At 40.4% G+C, this 23,199-nt stretch overlaps 1 protein-coding gene and 1 non-coding gene across 2 annotated transcripts in view; both read right to left on the reverse strand.

Annotated features, from left to right (window-relative positions):
- Nucleotides 1–1,078: 1,078 nt before the first annotated feature.
- Nucleotides 1,079–23,199, reverse strand: part of LOC126419093 (40S ribosomal protein S4) — a 32,866-nt gene continuing 10,745 nt past the window's right edge. The window contains exons 3-6 of the mRNA XM_050086190.1: nt 13,185–13,282; nt 11,713–11,884; nt 6,879–7,008; nt 1,079–1,261 (exon numbers count right to left, since the gene is read on the reverse strand). Of these exons, the coding sequence (XP_049942147.1) occupies nt 1,132–1,261; nt 6,879–7,008; nt 11,713–11,884; nt 13,185–13,282 (530 nt within the window). The 3' untranslated portion in view covers nt 1,079–1,131. The remainder of the gene's footprint in view (nt 1,262–6,878; nt 7,009–11,712; nt 11,885–13,184; nt 13,283–23,199) is intronic.
- LOC126420182 (small nucleolar RNA SNORA16B/SNORA16A family) lies at nt 17,773–17,908 on the reverse strand. Its single transcript, XR_007576044.1, has one exon. It is a non-coding gene; the product is annotated as a small nucleolar RNA SNORA16B/SNORA16A family (small nucleolar RNA).

The following is a 23,199-nucleotide window of genomic DNA, read 5'->3' on the forward strand; positions in this document are numbered from 1 at the left end:
GAAAGAGTAATCGTCTCATTAGCGAAACAATGGCAAGAGACTGCTATTTGTTGTTACTTACACTGCTGCTTTCTTTGATAATGATCAACAAGAACCAAACAATAGACTGCATATGATAGATGATGTTCTGAATGAGAGTCAAGCGAAAATTTTTCTCCATTTGAAAATCTTTGCAGACACCTCTTTAGTACATTACATTCTGCACAGAAATTACAGTCGTCTTAGATTTAAAAATCTAGTCAATTGCTGTGCTTCATTTCTGACTGTATCACTATCAGGCATAAGAATAATACAAATATAAGCAAGACATGATACGTATATTCTTCAGCGTTTGTTGTTGTCGTCTCACTCTCGTTTGGTAGTTTATTAGGCAGACAGGATTTAAATGAGATAGCAGCAAACACGAAAGAATACATGGCAAAATGTTTATATTCATATTATTCATATGGTGAAGAGAATACTGCATGTGGTTCACAATTCATAAAAATTCCTATTAGCAACCATCTCTTCTCACGGGTAGGAAAGAATTCAGAAAGTAGAGTTGGCCATATTGACAAACATCCCAGTCTTGCCAGTCGGATTTTCGTAGTACATTGAAATGCTGCTACATTCGAAGATGAACAATACGGTATTTGCATTTACTTCGTTGGATAATGTATGAGAATGCACTGGTCAAAACTCGGGGCGGAGAAAAAAGCTCGTCTTCCACCTTTTTTTTTTTAATTTATTCACTGACGAAGAGGTTTTGGCGCCAGTATTTATCTTTGTAGCTTTGCTTGTGTAGCGCTACACATATTCGACGGCAGAAGTTAGTTCTGGTGGCATCTACCAACATTATTCAGAACATCCGCTTACTTTGCACTCCATTCTAAGCCACAGGCGGTTTTTTGGATCAGCAAAACCGGAAAAAAGTGCAGGTTAGATTCGAGTAAATATGGTAAGTGAAATTCGAATTTTGGTTTCTATTAACAGATGATGAAATGGAATTTGTCGCAAAAACAATTCTCTTAGAACTCATTTCACTGGAATACCCGAGGAAGTGAAATATGTGATTAATTACAAGCTACAAAAAACAACTTTTTTCTGATGGATTTTTATTAATTAAACAGCATTTTCCACAGAACTATTACATTATCCAGATGCTGCCTTTGCAGCTAGTCTCTTATCACGTTCTTCTGCAATACTCAGTTTCACTCCCTTGCCTCTAGGCAATGAGACATATGGCTTGGTTGCCTTTCCAATGATGAATACATTATTCAACCTGAAACAATTAAGTTGGCTGTTACTATGACATATTTGAAAAAATAATTATATTTACACATCACTGTTTTTCACATTTATTCACAAAGATGCAACAGTTTTAGTTTGTTTACGAAAAAATTATATTACATATGTGTGACTATGACATTAGAACATTAAAAGATGTCTTCCCGTTTAATAATTTTACAAATGACTGATACACCCAGCAGAATTACTAAACTCGGAAGGCAGTACCTTTTCTCAGTGATTAACACTTCCTCCTGAAATAAAAGCTGAAGTGCAACTGAATTAATAAATCTAGCTTCAATGGAACAACGTATTCAAGAAAGAGCTTTGGAGCAACACCACCACAAAAAACAAGGCATAGCAGAGAATTTTGGATTAATAGACCACCAGCTGATAGAATACCCTGATTCTCAGAATGAGTTGAAAACTGACCATGTGGGATACTCAACATCACGAGCCACAATTGAATACATGAGAAAAATGGTTTGGTGTGTGTGTGTGTGTGTGTGTGTGTGTGTGTGTGTGCCTGTCCTTTTTTCCCCCCTAAGGTAAGTCTTTCTGCTCCCGGAATTGGAATGACTCCTTACCCTCCCCCTTAAAACCCACATCCTTTCGTCTTTTCCTCTCCTTCCCTCTTTCCTGATGAAGCAACCGTTGGTTGCGAAAGCTTGAATTTTGTGTGTATGTTTGTGTGTCTATCAACATGTCAACGCTTTCGTTTGGTAAGTCACATATCCAAAAACAAAGATGATGTGACTTACCAAATGAAAGTGCTTGCAGGTCGATAAACACACAAACACAAACATACACACAAAATTCAAGCTTTCGCAACCAACGGTTGCTTCGTCAGGAAAGAGGGAAGGAGAGGGAAAGACGAAAGGATGTGGGTTTTAAGGGAGAGGGTAAGGAGTCATTCCAATCCCGGGAGCGGAAAGACTTACCTTAGGGGGCGAAAAAGGACAGGTACACACACACACACACACACACACACACACACACACACACACACACACAAGCAGACATTTGTAAAGGCAAAGAGTTTGGGCAGAGATGTCAGTCGAGGCGGAAGTACAGAGGCAAAGATGTTGAAAGACAGGTGAGGTATGAGCAGCGGCAAATTGAAATTAGCGGAGATTGAGGCCTGGCGGATAACGAGAAGAGAGGATATACTGAAGGGCAAGTTCCCATCTCTGGAGTTCTGACTGGTTGGTTTTAGTGGGAAGTATCCAGATAACCCGGACGGTGTAACACTGTGCCAAGATGTGCTGGCCGTGCACCAAGGCACGTTTAGCCACAGGGTGATCCTCGTTACCAACAAACACTGTCTGCCTGTGTCCGTTCACGTGGATGGACAGTTTGTTGCTGGTCATTCCCACATAGAAAGCTTCACAGTGAAGGCAGATCAGTTGGCTAATCACGTGGGTGCTTTCACACGTGGCTCTGCCTTTGATCGTGTACACCTTCCGGGTTACAGGACTGGAGTAGGTGGTGGTGGGAGGGTGCATGGGACAGGTTTTACACTGGGGGCGGTTACAAGGATAGGAGCCAGAGGGTAGGGAAGGTGGTTTGGGGATTTCATAGGGATGAACTAAGAGTTTACGAAGGTTAGGTGGACGGCGGAAAGACACTCTTGGTGGAGTGGAGAGGATTTCATGAAGGATGGATCTCATTTCAGGGCAGAATTTGAGGAAGTCGTATCCCTGCTGGAGAGCCACATTCAGAGTCTGATCCAGTCCCAGAAGGTATCCTGTCACAAGTGGGGCACTTTTGGGGTTCTTCTGTGGGAGGTTCTGGGTTTGAGGAGATGAGGAAGTGGCTCTGGTTATTTGCTTCTGTACCAGTCGGGAGGGTAGTTGCAGGATGCACACTAAAGAAAAATCATCAATACTTTCAGTAACTGCCTCTTGCCACTCAAGTGATCGCACCTTTAAAACAAGGCATTTCAGAGGTACTATAAAATGCCTGGAAAATTGCAGCAGGTGACAGGAGTGTTATCGGGCACCAAATCTGTAGCCTGAACTACTAGTACTGGTTCATTAGCACAGTAATAAGTAGACAGCTGCTGGAAGGACTTTATTATAGTAGAGTCCTCAAAAAAAGATGCCCAATAGCTGTAGCAGATTTCATGCGGCTGCTTCATACACCTACCTCACGCGGCTGCTTCATGCAATTTTGTATGTGCCTCTACACAACATGTGTAATGGTGTTACAGTTCTAACTCTTTTTCCACCTGCTGCTGTCTGCACTTCATAGGTGGTAGTTGCAGCACTGTTAGCAGTTATCAGAGGTCTTTTGCACACTACTATAGTTGTGTGCATGCATACAGGGCAATTCCTCTTACCGTTCCCTCATTCCTCTCAGCGGGCATCAATGCAACCATAGTAAATATTGGTCATTTATATGCTGCACACAACTCAATACTTCAAATGCAACTCTCAGTAGCATTGCAAAATTTTGGAAGTTTCACTGTATCTAACTGTCAGTTATTCTGACAGTTCAGGTACGGAGGTTTTTCTGATCATTAGCTGTAACTCTACCAGGAAATAATTTAGCCCTGCCCTTTTAAAGGATTCACTTACACTATTCTGTTCCACTACATTCCCTCCACATTAAATAACATGAATGAAATTCTTATTACTGGTCTTACTTTGTTTCTGATACAAACTTAATGCAGTGTCCCAACAAATAACTTGTGTAAAATACTTTGCGTTGCTTGTTAGCAATCTTAAACCTTGTCTGAACTAAGTATCATATAAGGTGTGGTCCCATACAATGGATGTTTTCTTTTTGATTCACCTCAGTCCAATTATAAACAGAACTAGTTATGTTTCAAGTCCAAACTTACTGCTAATTGAGTTTTCAGACATACTATTTTCAAACATGAAAACACAGCTAACCCTTTCACTGCTATGCCGACACACACACACACACACACACACACACACACACACACAACCACACACACACGGGTTCACTGTTTAATTTCGTATGTCACGCTCGTTTTAAATCTGTTTCTTATATTGCTTTATCTTGTTAAGTACTGTTCTGCTAGGTCTGTTTACTTCACTTTAAGCTTAAAAATTGTACTGCGTCATTCATGTTGCTTTTTCCAACAGGGCATAAATAGTTTAGTCTACACTTCAGCCACAACATCTGTAATACTACGATTGTGATTGGGCAGGTGTGCCTCTTGCCTGATATTTCCATCTCGGCCTTTCCCACCTGCGGAAATTCTAATTCTGAATCAGCAGATAAACTTCTTCAGGTCTCCATATTATAATCCTTTTTATAATACATTCATTTAAAAACTTTTCCACCAAAGAATACATGTCACAGAAGTTACTCTTACCTGTTCTACATTTAAATAGTCAGATTTGCCTGCCTTCTGTTTATACTGTAGCACTGTATGAGCCTCGCAGCCTTCAAAATTCAGCAACAAGGCACTTTACAGTGCATTTACCCACTCAGTAATCCCACCAACTATACAAACTACCATTGTAACTTATCATCCTTATATCAATCAAGAAATTTAAATAGCAACCTCCTGCAAAAAAAACTTCAACAAGAACAATTTAGCCAAATAGAAATAGCGAACAGGTTGAGTATTGAGTATAGTAAGTTCAACTGATGACAACATCCTTTAGAGAAAAGAAAAGCTTACCCAATAAATTGCCTACAAACAAGGTAAGTAGAGTGAGACTGATGCTTAGATCACTACATGAAAGAAAAAGACTTATTGTCATTTAGTCGTAGTTTGATAGATGTAACTAAAAAAGTGCAAGCGCACTGTGTGTGTGTGTGTGTGTGTGTGTGTGTGTGTGTGTGTAGAGCATTTTTAGAACAATGGGCATCACAAAACTGGAGGCAGCAAATTCTATCAAGCTGTGTAGTTAATTCCCATCTGGAAATACAGTACAACTTGCTTAAATTGTCATGTGTATGATTCGGAAATCTGCCCAAACCGTACGAGTATTTCAGTCACGACACATTCAGTGCACTTTTATATGCTGATGTTTTGTATGAAGTGGAACGTGCCTAATGTGGAAAATACTTAATAATTCACTGTATAATGTGGAAAAGAGCCTACGCGGTTCTACTGTATTAGAGTTCGTGAGTTATTCATTACTCTACAAGGACGTTATTTCTAACCTCTTAAGCAGCACAAAACCATGGAAAGAGGTCCAGTGCAGCACAGAGCTGCTAGTGGGGACCTAAAACCATGCCACTCTGTACAACAATGGATAAGTTGCCCTCAGTGTCAGTACAGTACAGCACAGGAATCTGTTCGTTCATCACACTCTATCGGCTTTTTCGTTTTCCTCATGATTGACGCACACCGGCACATACAGGAACATTGCTGCAATGTGCGCAGTGAAAGAGGTGGGTATTGTTCCGTTAAACAATGGATTTACCTGGCAAGGTCATTATTTTCTGCCAGTTCCAGTTGACTAGTAGCACTTCAAGAGATACAGTAACATGATGTTGAACAAACGGTGTATGTCGTTAAATGTTAACGAAAAGATTAATGCATTCAAGGCAACTAAGAAAGAAACTCCACACGAAATTAAGTTACGTTTCAACTGCAGTAAAACAAATTTATGAGACTTTAAGAAACAAGGATAAGATTTGGGATGAATGGACAAAATGGGCAGACGGAAAGAAAGGCGTGGAAGACCGGAAATGAAGAAATTAACAAAATACTGTGGGAGCATACTATCTGAAAGAGTGCAGACCAGCTAGTACTTAAGAGGTCATAGTGGTGATTATCAGTACCAAGTGGTCACACACAGCAGACAGGATCTGGAATGACTAGACAATGCATGCCTGTTCTGCCAGTTACTACTGGGGTCCTTTTCATTTATGTTAAAAATTTGTGCACACAATAATATACATACTTAAGTGTAGGGAACAAGTATTTACATTATTACACAGATACACCATCTCTGTGTCTATTTACATGCCTTTTGCGGTCCTACAGAGAAACTGTAGATCTTTACTAAATTTATGTAGGTTACAAGAGTATTTTACAGTACACTATTTATTAGTCCTGTAGTGTGATGTCTCACACCTCTACCAGAGTCCTCAGGAAACATAATGACAATGTTATTGCTGCAATTTACAGCATTGCATTTAACTTTTTGTAGGAACCATGTTATACACCAATATAAAGAATATTATTTACATTCATTGTACACTGCATTTGACATTGTAATACACTAATATAAACAATAAACAATGCTATCCACATTCATTGGTCGCTGTATTTGGCAGTGTAACTTACTGGCTGCTATTGCAGTGTATAACAAAAATGAGTAGGCCGTACTGTGTATTAGGCTGTGGTACTAAAGATTAATGCTCCCCATCCCCAAGCATTCACTTAAATACTTAACATACAATTTGAAAACAGAGGTGTAATAAAACTGAAATGACATGTCAATGGTATTCAGTCAACAAACCGTAACCCAATTCTTAAAATGACCTACTGTGCAACTACTGTAACAAGCAATATTACAATCCCCAGCATACCACTTCTTTTGCAGCTACATCAAATAAAGTGACAGTCCTAACCACATAAAATAACTATTTAACAGCAGAAGTCTGTACATACTAACCTTGTAGCGAAAGTGTGACCATTGGCGTCCTTTATATGCACAATGTCAAAGGATCCTGGATGTCGTTCCCTGTTCACAACAGTCCCAACTCGACCCAAGTTACGGCCTCCAGTGATCATGCACAGATTTCCTGTGTGGCAGGAAATACTTATCTTAAAATAACTGCCACAAGGGTTATTTGAACATTAACTGAGCTTCACAAAGATATTATAAAGGTGTGACACACACACACACACACACACACACACACACACACACACACACACACACCTTTCTAAGCATAACTAAGTTTACATGAACATCAGAAGAAAAGTATTCATTTTAAGAACATGAAATAATTAATCAGAAATAATGAGGAAAAAATGTGAACATAAATATAACGGGCACGACATTTCTTCTCACTGAAGGATATAAGACATTGGGCTAGAAATGCATGCTGAATAACGAAGTGTTGGCCAATAAAGTGTTTCAAAAGGAACATAGGTATTACAAAGCACCATGGCTTGGTTATAGTAGAAACAAATACATTGTCTATTTTATATTCATGGCCACTAGATTCTGTTTTCTTGTTTGCTCTGTTACTGCCATGTTGAAAAATGACAACTCCACAGGAGAAATAATTGTTTTCACAAGATTGCAAAGTATAATTGCCTCACTGATGTGCAAAGATGTTCTGGGCTGAGGTAGCAAACCAATCCTCCAAATAGATGGAACATTGACAATTTGTAGACACAGGAAGTGTATGTAAGGAAAAGCATACTGGACACCCTCGTGTTTCCAACAAGTGTTATGTGAATTCAAACCATATTTCAACAAAGTCCTACAAAATCAATATGTGCCAGTTGGGAGTTAAAACCCTCAGCAATAATAATTTAACTTGTTTTAAGATGTCAGCTGGTTACATGGCCATGAAAGTTTTAGCCGTCACAGGCCTTACATCATGACAACAAATGTAAACATGCAGCATTTTCTAGAATACTATTGGGGTTGGGGTTGGGTTGTTTGGGGAAGACCGGACAGTGAGGCCATTGGTCTCATCAGATTAGGGAAGGACGGGGAAGAAGTCGGCTGTGGCCTTTCAAAGGAACCATCCCAGCATTTGCCTGGAACAATTTAGGGAAATCACGGAAGACCTAAATCAGGATGGCCAGACGTGGGAGTGAACTAGAATGCTACTGACAATTATTTTTGCACAACACATGTTCAGTGCTGAGGCGACTTTCCACCTTAAGTAGAAAGTGGGAAGCAGGCAATGTTTGAATTTGGGACCAACAAAACAAACATGCACACTGAACACGTCCAAGATTCCCCCAAGTTGTGTGTTCTGTGAAATATCCCACTCATCTGTTTATGGACCATTTATCTTTTATGGAAACAGCAGTATCTTTCTATGTCACACAACTGGTTTTTCCGAGGTTGAGCGAAGACGACATTTAACAAAATTGAGCACCCACAACCCCTCACTGCAGTCACTAAGTGCATAAATATCTGAATGAAACTAACAAGCCGCTGCAATTGTTGTCAAATAGCCTGCAGCTTAGCACTAATCAGCTGGCCTCCACAGTCACCGGATATGTCATCCTGTGACTTCTTCTGCAGGATTTCATTAAGGACAATGTTTATGCAGCAATACCACCATGGTAGCTAGAAGAGTTGAACTTGATCCATACTGCCATAACATCAGTGATGATGGACATGCTTACCAGAGTATGGGGAGGAATTCTAGTGCCTGTGCGATATTAATTGTGGCACAGGTGGAAAACATAATTAACATCTTTAGGCTTCAGAGATTCGCAAAGGCATGCCCTATGTTTCATAGGTTTATGTCTTACAGGTTAATAAATATATGCCTTTGAAATACATGTATTTTGGAAATCCGCTGTCTATTGGTAAATGTGACCACAGACTACCAGTTTTACCCCCCCCCCCCACCCACACACACACACACACACACACACACACACACACACACACACACACACACACACACACACACCACGGAGTTACTAATTTACTTTGTCGTTTTCTGATGAAGCAAATTATTAATAACCAGACAGATTGTGTAACTTCATTGCTACCAAATCCTGGTCTAGTATCTAAGTTGCACTAGCAGGTCATGCCATCACAATGTTCAAAAATCTGAACTTCAGTCTTGCCAATGTGAACAGTAAATACCTCTTTCACCCACCAACTGACTGATATTAGTGGTCTACACATGAACCATGGACTTTGCCATTGGTGGGGAAGCTTGCGTGCCTCAGCAACACAGATGGCCATATCGTAGGTGCAACCACAACGGAGGGGTATTTGTTGAGAGGCCAGATAAACGTGTGGTTCCTGAAGAGGGGCAGCAGCCTTTTCAGTAGTTGCAGGGGCAACAGTCTGGATGATTGACTGATCTGGCCTTTTAACACTAACCAAAATGGCCTTGCTGTGCTGGTACTGTGAACAGCTGAAAGCAATGGGAAACTACAGCCGTAATTTTTCCTGAGGGCATGCAGCTTTACTGTATGGTTAAATGATGAGCATGGAGAGCTGCAACAAACCAGTCTCAGGACTGAAGACCACAACATCCACAACAACAACAACAACACACAGAAATATTAAAAGGTTTACAGTGCCACTGTGGAGGCTTATGACAAAAAGTTGGCAACTGTCGCATTAAAACGGCATCTTCCAAACATGTAATAGAGAATGTGTGTAATCTTTGCACATGTTATTAGTTTTATGCCACACTGGTGCTGCTACTACATGGTTAAGGTTCTATACAAGTATCCGATTATATCATGGGGTTCACTTTGGTACACATCCTATCCAACTGTCTTTCCTTTGCATTAGTCATAACTATGTCTTCAACTCCATTTTTCTGATCCATTTCAGGTCTTTCCTAGAAATTACTAATATTTATCCAATTCACTAATTTCCTGTTTTCTAATAAATCATTTTATGCTTAGTTTCAAACCTGCTCTATTGAATTACACCAACTGAAGTTCAGTGTACAAATAAAAGCAAACGGTAAATTGTTAACATACAAGGAGGGTTCTGGTACATTCCATTGACCAGTATTCCTTTCAGTTTAGGAGCTATGAACACTCCTCTAGCAATCAGAAAAATTGTGGTTCTCTAGGTTTGTTAGCACAGGCTGTTTAAACTGCACAACAGTTCTCAACATGTACAAAACCCAGTCAATGTGAAATTAATAGCCGGCCGATGTGGCCGAGCGGTTCTAGGCGCTACAGTCTGGAACCGCACGACTGCTACGGTCGCAGGTTCGAATCCTGCCTCGGGCATGGATGTGTGTGATGTCCTTAGGTTAGTTAGGTTTAAGTAGTTCTAAGTTCTAGGGGACTGATGACCACAGATGTTAAGTCCCACAGTGCTCACAAGGGAACCGCCCCATCGCACCCCCCTCAGATTTAGTTATACGTTGGCACAGTGGATAGGCCTTGAGAAACTGAACACAGATCAATCGAGAAAACAGGAAGAAGTTGTGTGGAACTATGAAAAAATTAGCAAAATATACAAATTGAGTAGTCCATGTGCAAGATAGGCAACATCAAGGACAATATTATTCCACGTGCACAGTGGTCCCGTGGTTAGCGTGAGCAACTGTGGAACGAGAGGTCCTTGGTTCAAGTCTTCCCTCAAGTGAAAACTTTCATTTTTTATTTTCAGTTTATGTGACAAACTTATGTTTTCATCATTTTTTTGGGAATGATTATCACATCCACAAGAAAACCTAAATCAGGCAAGGCAGAAGAATCTTTATACCCATTCGCCAAGTGTACAAGTTAGGTGGGTCGACAACATATTCCTGTCATGTGACGCACATGCCGCCACCAGTGTCGTATAGAATATATCAGACGTGTTTTCCCGTGGAGGAATCGGTTGACCTATGACCTCGCGATCAAATGTTTTAGGTTCCCATTGGAGACGCACGTCCTTTCGTCTACTAATCGCACGGTTTTGGGGTGCGGTCGCAAAACAGACACTAAACTTATTGCAGTGGACAGAGATGTCAATGAACGAACCGACAGATCTTAACTTTGCGAAAATAAAGAAAGTAAACTTTCAGTTAAGGGAAGACTTGAACCAAGGACCTCTCGTTCTGTAGCTACTCACGCTAACCACGGCGCTCCTGAGCTCACTTTTACCTTTATGTTGCCTTTCTTGCACATGGACTACTCATTTTGTATATTTTACTAATTTTTTCACGGTTCCACACAACTTCTTCCTGTTTTCTCGATTGATCTGTTTTCAGTTTTTCAAGGCCTATCCACTGAGCCAACTTATAACTAAATCTGAGGGGGGGGGGGGGGGGGGGGGGGTGCGATGGGGAGGTTCCCTTGTCAGAGCCATTTGAACCATTTGGAATTCATACTTTTCAATCTTTTCTTTAGTTTTGTTTGTGACCTGAAAATGGGCCACTGTGCTACTTGTGAACCCAGACTGTTTGTTTGCTATATTAAAATCCAATGTTTTGTTTCTTAGTGGGTGGTGATATCTTTTGTGAATACTTTTACATTAAAAAGGAAGCAGACATTTTTCTTGCGAAGTAGGAAAATTTCAGAATTTTTGCAGAATGAGAGGTCAATTGCACCGACGAATCTGAGGACTGAAGCTTTTGCCATATTTACTTGCACTTATTTCTTCACATACAGAAAAATTATCCGTGTGCTGAATCTGAGCCAGGCACTTTCATCATGGTGTATATTGAAAAACTCTGAAGATTAAACTCTGTAACAAGTCATTACCTGTCACTATTCCGACGAATATTGCTAATCACTGAAGTTACCAAACAATACTGAGTTATATTACTACGATTAATTCTCACCTGAGTCAAATTTTATGAAGTCCATTATTTTTCCTGAAGCAATATCCAGCTGAACTGTGTCATTAACTTTTATAACAGGGTCTGGGTACCTGATGGTACGTCCATCATGGGTCACCAAGAATGGGATACCTTTAGGACCAGTCTGCACCCTCTTCACTTTGCACAATTTATACTGAAAATGAAAATGACATTTAGCAAAAATAATTACTGAAATATTACAAATTTAAGTTCTACTTTTTCTCAGATGAGTAAGTGCACTTTCACAAAAGTTCAAAGCGGTGCCTGTAGTATCCTCATTGATATAACAGGATGGATTAAATGAGCTCATTTTGAGTAGCAGAATCTAAACTGCATACCCATAAGCTTTTGAATTTTTTTTTTTTTTTTTTGCACTGCAGGTAGTAAGTTTTACAACAGAAAATTACACTCATTTACTTTTCCTAATTTACTGAACAGTTTATGGCATGTTCTGAAGCAACTAATCACTGAGTAAACTATGTTTCATGCAATAAGGATATTAAATGGCACCCACTCAACCTCAGAACAGCTCTTTAAATGGTTGAACAGCCTCATGATAGATTTACTCCCTTATTAACTTTATTCACAACATCTAATGGAATTACTGTCCATCACCAAGTCCGTATGTGACACAAAAAATAGTAAGGTATTTAGCCATAAAAAACTGACCACTTGCCTAGTGATGAGTTCATTATCTGGAGTTCAGTTCCTAGAGATTTTGTGAAATTTCAAGAATTTTCATCCTGAAGATCTCTGTACCAATAATCCGCCATTTACAATGCCAACAAAGCACACTGAGCACATTTGGTAAGCAGTGAACATGTGTACCTCTTCCCCTGTCAAATTTTTATATAACTGGATTAGAGTCACATGCATAACTTGTTGAAATGATTGGATAGTTAAGGACAATAACTTTCTTCAAAACACATCCAATACAATGTGTACTCCTGACATGCTATATACTACTGCACAGAACATTTAAAACTGGTTTCTTCCTTTCTCTTCTCATACCAGCATTTTTAATCAGGCAATGAACCTGTCATCTTTTCTTGTACAAATATATTTTTTGAACTATGTGCCTAGAATGAATGGCCAGTCTTAATGGTGCCCACCTATCACCCATCCCTCAAATGAGAGGTTAAACGAAGAAAAGAGGTGTATATCATTTCAGTGATGTCATTAGAGATACAAAATTAGTCTTAAGAATCACATTTAAAATTCTGATTGAGTATTTCTTTCAACCTCTTACTTCAATGCACCACTGCACTTCAAACCTGCACACAATGCATTAAATATTCTTTTATCCTGGGATAATATTTTTAATGTGCTGGAGGATAAAGTGACACTGTTACACTACTTGGTAACTTTCAATGGTAGTTCATTAGGGTAACAGAATCTTAAAATATACTTAGAAACTGGTCAAACAACTGAACTCAATTCTGTTAATAACGTACCTTTGCCTCCTCAGGTGTTATTCTGTGAATTGTGAAACGGCCCTTTACATCATAAATTAGACGGAAAAACTCTCCAGTCTTTTCAATTGTCACCACATCTGAAAACGTTTGAATCCATGTAAAATATAAGTTTATTCAACAATTATTAGCAGTTAAGGCATTATCTCCAGTTAATAACACTGTCGAAGTTGCTACATTATAACTGTCCTTTTTAAAGCACTGGTGATAAAGCTAATCAACAATGTGAAGGTAATTCTTAAATACAGGGTGAGCACAAAGTCTTGCCCTGATTATAACAATTTATTACAGAATAACCATTTGACATAATATTTTACATTTGATGCTGCTTTATACGTAGTGTTACTAATTTTTTAAGACCACTTACATTAGTAACCCTCAATGAGTGCTCCCTTGGTAGCTCAGAGGATCTATTCCAGTTCACGCCAGGTGTTTTGTAACGTGTTCTGTCAAAGTACCCACAGCAGCTTGTATCCTAGCCCTCAGTTTGTCAACATCAGCAACTGGTGTGACAAAGACTTTGTCCCTGATATAGCCCCAGAAGGGGCATAATGTCTGGAGACCGGGCTACCCAGGGTGTTGGAGCATTTCTTCCAATCCACCGATGCAGAAATGTTTCAACCAGGAAATCACGCACTATCAAAGCCCAGTGTGTGTGTGTGTGTGTGTGTGTGTGTGTGTGTGTGTGTGTGGGGGGGGGGGGGGGGGGGGGAGATAAAGTGACACTGTTACACTAATTGGTAATTTTCAATGGTAGTTCATTAGGGTAACAGAATCTTAAAATATACTGTAGAAACTGGCCAAACAACTGAACTCAATTCTGTTAATAACGTACCTTTGCCTCCTCAGGTGTCGCAATTGATGGAAAATTATCCATGGTCGATATTCTTCTAACTGTGGGCCAATGAACTGTCGCAAAATGTCTAAGTAAATGTTAGCGGTAATGAATTTTTCGCAAAGAAAAACGGACCAAAAACCTTGCTGTGCATGTGGCTGCACCAAACATTCACTTTTTCGCTGTCTCGCTGTAAGTGTACAGTAGACGTGGAGACTGAACCCCTATATATGGACATTACACCTATTTACCATTCCACTGACACAAAAGGTGGACTCATCGGTAAAGCATATGCAATTTAAATAATCGTTAATGCTATCAATCCTGTTGAGAATCTCAGTCGCAAATTCAGCATGTGACGGCAAATCATTCAGTTGCAAGCCCTGCACGATTTGCACTTTGTAAGCACGCAACCTAAGACTTTCATGAAGAATCTTCACCACACTTGCTTGCGGTATTTGAAGTTCACGAGTTTATTTAGACTGACTCCATTGAAATGATTACAGAACAAGATTAACAGTTGCATCACTCACACGAGGCCTGCCACTTAGAGGGCAACAAATCCACGCCATCGTCTTCGCTGTCTAACGTAGACTAATCTGACTACGCAAGATTTATGACAAATGGTTCCATAATCAAGTCCCTGCCAATTTCCCTGTTGTAACCTACATATTGCAGCTTTTCTGTGTGTCTTAAGCAAGCTGCCCATGCAGATGTTGAGATGTTGTCTATTGCATCATGCGCAAGTCTCTCACATCTGCAATTTTGTATTTATTATTCTTTTCCGCAATATATGCTTTGAACCGAGCCCATACCAACTTAACTGGGTTGTAATAGCAATGGTCTGGGAGTAATCTAATGATACAGTGTCCATACCACTTTGCAATTTTATCTACCTCAAACTATGTCTGCAGGCTTGCATTGTTAAGAACCAGAAATTCTGCTCAGGCATGTGACAAGTTACAAAGTATTCCATTAGATGACAACCATGCAACAATGTCTGTCTTTTTGGAGTGCATATTTGGAGGTTTGTTCACTTTCACCAAGTGGTTGCTCGCATTGTCCACAACTATAACTGGAGACACAGGAATATGCGGCAACAACTGTTGAGTAAACCACCTTTTGAAGACGCTGTACGGCATTTCAGAGCGGTAATCTTCAGAAGTCTTAGCCTTTAAGACCTTAACAATCAGATTATCCTGGGGAATAAAGCCAGTATCTGCTGATCCGACATGAAGAACTATAATTCTATTACCCTTACCAACAGGAACTTTTACCCCACCATAGCCATCACTCATTTTCCAGCACATAGCCCTGGTGTGGTTCTGATTAACGAAAGTTTTATCTAAGTAATAAATTTGTGATTTGCCACCTTCTCTGATCTCCTGCATTGTTCTAAAAAACACAGTCCCTGCAGCAACAATATCATTTCGTTTCATTAATGATTTCCTACCATCATTGTTTTCTGATACCTGAACCACCATGTCTTTCAGAATCCTCAACATGGTCCATTTCCTTTTGTTAAAATTTTCAGCTTCTTTCGTATGCGGAACTAGTTTCTCTGCTGTTGGATACTCGTCTTAGCATACATGCAGAACACTATGTGCCACGAAACATTTTTCGCAAAATCGTCTAGCTCACCCACTTCTTTTCTGCAGTTGTGTTGCTTCCCTGGTGATTTGAAAACAGCTGAGCCGCAGGCATGCACAGACGTCTCAGCTTCGCTGGACATTCCCTGGACATTCCCTGAACATTCCTCAAACCAACACCACAGGTCTCAGCTGTCTGCTCCTGGAATTTGGCAACGGCACGACCCATGCCCTGCGCCAGTGTGGATTCAGTGGAAGACTGTCTCAAAGTATCGCTACATAGGGAACACTATTTTTCTTGCTTGTTTGTGCAGCACTTGGCATGATTGCTTACCATCACTCATAATGAACAATATGAAGGCAGTCACCACTCAGCACGCAACACTGACTGCAATGAACAGAACTTCCGAGCACAGCATGACCCACATGCAACGAAGACAAGAATGTCATTGGTGCATGATTGGCCGAGTGTCACATGGTACAACGGTTTTTGCGCATCTGACCCTGACCTGCCTCTAGGTGCTCTCCGCTCAATCTCATGGAACGTGCTTCGCATCGTGATTTGCATAATTAACTATATAAAACAAATGTCTCCACTCAGCTTAAAGTTATTTTAGGTGAAGGCATTTTGTGCTTCACCCCATAAATGTAAAAGAACACACTTTAAAGAGCTTTTTAAGAACAATATAAAATTAAAATATTAATCCAGGGAAGCAGAAAATACTCCCATCCGATTGCACCTACAAGATCTTTTTCCACAGTGAAATTTGGAATGGGATCATATTTACACTTTTTGTCAATTGCAGGCAGGAGGCAGTTTTTAATTTAAAGAACTCTGCTACATACTACATAATTGTAGTCTTTCTGGGATTCTCAGTGAAATTTATGATTTACAAGTTTCTGCATTTGCAGTGAGATCACTTCAATAACTTCCCAAGCTGTCTTGTCAGGCACACTCATTTCTTGCTGTTACAACTAACCAAACACTGATCACCGTGACTTCTCCCTCAATATTTTTCTTGGTGTTGCCCAACAATAAAAGTTTGCAGAAATTCAAATGCATTATTGTTCAACAGCATTGGAAAACTTTGGTGACAATTTACAGTTCTCTATTTGATTGGAGACTGAATAGTGAGTAAGGATATTTGCACTTGACATTTGATCAGCATAACTAGGGAAGTTGTTGAAATTATGTACAGAGAAAGTGACAACTTGTGATATACCTAAAAACCACAACCATATCACAATGAGCACAATTACAACATATACAATGAATCTCCTCAGTCACAGTTTTGTTGCCAAGTGATTTTGGAACAGGAAAGATTATCACATACACTCCTTCCAACATAGGGAAATACAGAAGCGTCCGATCCCACCCGTCTGCTTTGACCCATGACGTCACAAATATGGCGGAAACAAAAACACACACACACACACACACACACACACACACACACACACACACACACTTTCCACAAGACGCCTAATGACACTAACGGGACAAGCGCGGGAAATGGGGTGTTTTGGGTGGGGGGCAAACTAAATATAAACAAATTTAGACGCCTTGCGTAGCTACAACGTGTAAGTGAAGACAGCCATGCATGAATACCCACCCACCTCCCCAGGGGTCCCCCTGCAACCCATAGAAGATAAAGATGCTTCAGTAGCTGATTAGTGTTTTTTGTCTTTAAAAAAAAAAATCTCACGGGACAGAATGAACAGATCAGAAAGATAAATATAATAAACTAAAACAGAAATTCGAGGAAACAGATAATTAAAATAAGTAATAAGTGTTTTTAAATTTAAAAAAATCTCACGAGATAGAACGAACAGATCAGAAAAGTAAATAAAATAAGATAAAACAGAACTGGAGACAGCCACACTCAAACCAAACTCCGCGCCGTCATGACGTCACACACGACAACACCCTTACGTCACGGGTCAAAGCCGACGCATGGGATCGGACGCTTCTGTCTACCCCAACATAGCATGTTACATATGAAGAACTATCAAACTGACAGTCACAGGAAACCAATACATCTTTACAACCTTTGTATTCATAAATGATTAAAAATCACTGAAAATTCAACTGCAGAAGACACTGAAGTTTCCTTAAACTATGAAGAAAACTGCTTGACAAATTAATTTTTGTTTTCATCCCTGGGTAATACTGACATGATACAATCACCAAATCAGTGACCAATGGGAGAAATTTTTATATTGGCCATGTTTTGACTGCCATCTGACATTAAAATTCAAATGCAGCTTCGACCAGGCCTATTGCAACACTTTTTTGCTAACTTGTAACAAGACTTATTTCAACACAGCATACCACACTAAGGCCAGGGGATCTCAAATTGCCAACCAATGGAGTCCATTTTTGACTTCAAAGAAGGCCCAATTTTTGCCCATTTCTGAGAAAACATCAGCTGATGTTCATCATACCCAATTAAATAGGAACTTTTACTCCTAAAATCAAGCCCCGTTCGAGGAAAGTACTAACAGCCAATGGCTGGGAAGCCGAAAACCTAGGCAATTACTACATGCATTCTGTAGGTTTCTTCATATGCTGGCAAAAATAAATTTAGTAATCTATGGCTAAACATTTATGAAAGTGCAAGTTTGTTCTATTTTCAGTACTTACAGTGCACTGCCTTGTGGTATATGCATCAAACCTGTTCCTACAATGTAAATTATCAAGCTATCAAGCAGATAAATTGCTAAAGAAGACTTTCCAAAATAAACACACACACACACACACACACACACACACACACACACACACACACACAATCCTCAATACGATTAAACTGAGGACTGCTGATTTGATTTTATCAAAGTACAACAGACAGCTGTTATTGAAGGCTTTGTAACAGCAACTTGCTTTTGGAAACCAACAGGAATTGTGTAACCAAGTTGACAATTATAGACCACAGCATCAGTCAAACTTTTAGCACCCATTTTTTCAGCAGCTTATGAAGGGTAGGCATCAAAATTAATTCCCAAAACGAAATTTTAAAATTTAAAGAACTAGTTGCTTAAGAACTGCATTCATTGCATCTTCTTGGTGCTGTACATTTATTTTCTCCTGACATTTACACGCTAAGTACTATTAATCCAGATGTTCGAAGGAATGTGAAGGTATGTTAAGAGCGAGACTGAGAAGCAACCAGGATTAAAATAGTCAATAACTACTGGTGTTTAGAACTTTATCTACCTCCTTGTTATTCTTATAAATAATTTACAAGTCATGGAGACACGTCATCAAATACCAGGTGCAAAAGAAAGAATGAAAACTTTGCTATCTCTCAAAAACAATCCGTGTACCATTGGCAGTGCGTGCGCACATGCATGCACTCTAACACTGATATCTTCAGAAATCTAGCAAAGCTTTCATTCTTTTTTTGTATGCCCGTCAAAAACTACTGTTCATTGTGTGGCCTCATTTACTCCTAAATTATTCACATTCAGCCAGAACTTCCATTACTGTACTTGTTATTCTTCCATATTGAAATCTCTCCTCCTCCTGGTCCCTACAGTGGAAACACTTTTTCACCATCAAACCTACCAATCAGACTCAACCAAAGACCAATGTAGCACCCTGCCTAACACCGTTCACTTCTCCACCCAACTGTGATCTACCCCCACTGCCTCCAAACCACCCCTGTTAACTTTCCAGAATTTCTTAACGACGAACCTTGCCTCACCATCATTCCCCAAGTCCATCAACATGCAAACCAACAAGAATCACAGTCCATCTAAAAACTGATCCCAACCTTATAATCCTACCTGAAGACAAAGGCTCCACCACTTGTTTTGAACCACAAGGATTACCTGGAAGAAGGACTGCCAGTTGTCAGATACATCCACCTACAAACTTTGCCACAGTGACCCCATTCCAGAAGTTCAACAGAATCTCCAGTCACTGCTCAAATCCTTGGGCCCATACCAAAACCTCTCCCCAGAGTCCACCTCTCTACTCATCCCCATCGGCATGCAAGTCGCTGAAGTGGCGTCAAATCTAAAGACTTTCACCAGGCAAGCGGTCTACCCGACGGGAGGCCCTCGTCACACGACATTATTGTTATTATACCGCTATTGAACACAACTTACCACAATGCCCGATGGATTCCAAACCAACAACCTCCTTTCTAGTCGCCATGACCAACTATATCCCCAACCACAATTTCTTCTCCTTTGAAGGCATTACCTACTAACAAACCTGGGGTACAGCTATAGGCACCATCCTATGCTAACCTATTCATGAGCTATCGAGAGGAATCCTTCCCATACACATCGAATCTAAACCACTCACTTAGTTCAGATTCATTGACGACATCTTTGCAATCTGGATTAAGAGTTAGAACACCCATTTACTTCACCTGGTCCTTCTCAACCCAACAAGCCACCTTCCTGGATGTTTACCACCTCAAAGATAGCTACATTAGTACCACCATCCATATCAAATCTAGCCACCAGCAATACCTTCACTTTGATGGCTGCCACCTGCTCCATACAGAGAAGTTCCGTCCATACAGCCTAGCCACCCGTGGTCGTCACATCTGCAGTGACGAGCGGTCTCTCTCGAAATATACCAAGGGTCTTCCTGAGGTCTTCACAGACTAATTATCCTCCTATAGTGAGTTTAAAATAAGTTGCAACCTTTGACAGTTCAGCACAAAGCAAGTGGAGAGAAGCGTAGTTGCTAGTGTGTCCTGGACACATCAGCAAGTGACCACAGTATAATGCCAGGCCTTGCTAGGTGTGGGACCTGTCAGGCTCCCAAGACAGAGTGAACAGAAAGCCGCGCAAGCTGATAAATCTGCAATCTTTCTCAAACTTTTTACAGAAACTATTCGGTAATAAACTGATTCTCGCACATCTTACAGTTTAATTCGCCAGCTTCAGGATGAACTGGCTATCATTTCGTTAATTGTCAAAACTACTGCGAGAACTTCTTAGTTAGCAGCGAAAAATAGGTATTGCTATGAATTGGTGTTTGGTGTGTGATGGGTTACATGTTGCTTCATATTAAGTGTGGATGATATATTGAATTATTCTTTAAACTTTTAAGTAATCACTGCATTTTCAATTTCAAGAAAAATTAATGTATTCAAAGCACCCTGTGACAAACTCCTGAGTCAGGGAAAAAATTATAATAAAATATTCATTACTCCCTCATATCTCATAAATAGTCTGAGATATCCAAACAAGATTTTGTCAAATGATAGCACGCAAAGATGAGAGTGTTTCGCCATATCATTGATATGATAGACTTCCATATCTACCGCAATAAACGACTACAGATCTTTTGAATGAAGTAATGTAATTATTGAGAGCCATTGCTAGCTGGTGAAATGAGAAATGCTATTGGTTTTGTGACAATATAAGTTAAGAAATTAAAATTTTATTTCTATACTAAGAATGGGCTGTTTCATAAGCTACTGACCAGACTAGCACTCACTTGTTAGTGTAATAATACACCATTTCAGGATTATGTTGCAATTTCAAATGCAATGGAGTGTTGACCAGACTAGCACTCACTTGTTAGTGTAATAATACACCATTTCAGGATTATGTTGCAATTTCAAATGCAATGGAGTGTTAATGAGATGAATATTTCTGAACTCTGTTGCATTTGGACAAAAGAAGCAGATTTTAACATGGCAAGAAGAGAAGTTACGTATTCGTCAAAACTCATCAGTCCTCCATGAATCAATGTCTCCTGAACTGTAGACTCGGTATGACTGACATATCAAGACCAGTCCTGTTGTGCAAGATTTACAGTGGCTTCTTTGGTCAGCATTTCAACCTCACTGAGCGTAAACTACTGTTTGTTTTCTGCCACATTACTTTTCACCTAGGCCCATATACTCTGTGGGATTTTAATGAACATGAGACAGAGGAAGCCTGATTCAACTATTCCGTTTACTGTTAGCCAGTTCATCTACCCTATAGTGTGATGTTTTGGCTACAGCACTACAAGTTTCATTACCTTCGCCTTATACATGCTAGGTTCACCTTTATCTGCTGGAACATTTCTTTGTACTCACTAATTCTACTGTCCTTCAATGCATTGTAGGAGCTTTATGCATCACAACAGAGCGGTAATGCGTTTTATCCATTACTACCGTAGAATTCCAAGGAATATTTTGCAGCAGAACTTTATCTTCCCAGCCCACGAACCTGTTCTCGGACAATACTCTTATTGAAAACCTCTTATTCAGATGTACTGCACTGTTATTAATGTAATGCCAACACACATTACAACGGGAGCTGACGAACATCGATGCATCTAACGCATGCCGTTTATTCATGGTCTGGCAAAAGGGGCTCGTTACCAGCCGATCCGCTGGCGGCGTGGTAGGGAGATCTGGCTCGCCACTGGTGTTATCTGGGCAACAGGGTCATGTCCCTATCCAGTCAGCAAAACATCAGAAGTCGCAACTAATTTTAAATGCACTATAACCATGTAGAAAAACGAATATCTCGTACCTTGTCTTTCCTATCTCCCACCACCTCCCCAAGCTCCACCGTCCAGCCACAGAGGAGCATTTCTCTTTTAACTCTGTACTCAGTACCATCCAGGATCAGAGCAGCTGAATTACATTCTCCGCCAAGGTTTCAACTACCTCTCATTGTACCCTGAAATGAGAGACGTCCTGCCCTCCCACAATGGTATTCCGCTGTCCCCCAAACCTACACAATATATTTGTCCATCTCTACACAATGCCTGCTCCCAACACTGACCTCATGGTTCATACCCTGTAATAGACCTAAATGCAAGACCTGTCTCATACATCCTCCCACCACCACCTACTCCAGTCTGGTCAGGAACATCACCTGTCCCATCAAAGGCAGGGCTACCTGCGAAACCAGTCATGTGATCTACAAGTTAAGCTGCAACGACTGTGGTGCATTCTATGTGGGCGTGACAACCAACAAGCTGTCTGCATGAATGGCCACCAACAAACAGGCCAAGAAACTAGTGGACCACCCGGTTGCTGAGCATGCTGCCAACATGACATTTTACCGACTGTTTCAGAGCCTGAACCATATGGATCTTTCCCACCAACACCAGCTTTCTGAATTGCACAGGTGGGAACTTTCCCTGTAACATATCCTACATTCCTGTAACCCTCCTGGTCTCAATCTTCATTGGTCATCGTCCTCACCCATCCAACCTCCCTGCTCCCATTCCAGCTGTATATAGCCCTCATTCAACTATCACACCCAGTCTATTTCTCTCCTTTTTCCACTGCCCCTCTCCCCTCCCCTCCCCTATGTCTAACCTCCCAACTGGACATAACTGCACTATCCTCTCCACCTCATCCCTGCACACTCCCTAGCAGCACTACACTGTCTGCCACCCCTACACCCTACTATCCCTCCCCCTCCACACCCCAGTCAGTTCCTTACCCCCACTCCAATCACGCACTTGTGCTGCTGCTAGTAGTGTGGCTGGTTGGTTGGTTTAAAGGCGGGAGAAGGGACCAAACTATACAAGGTCATCGGTCCCTTGTTCCTAATGAAACAATGCCACAAGTGTGAGAATAAAACTGACGAAACATAT

This window comes from Schistocerca serialis, chromosome 9 (assembly GCF_023864345.2).
Source record: "Schistocerca serialis cubense isolate TAMUIC-IGC-003099 chromosome 9, iqSchSeri2.2, whole genome shotgun sequence".
NCBI lineage: Eukaryota > Metazoa > Arthropoda > Insecta > Orthoptera > Acrididae > Schistocerca > Schistocerca serialis.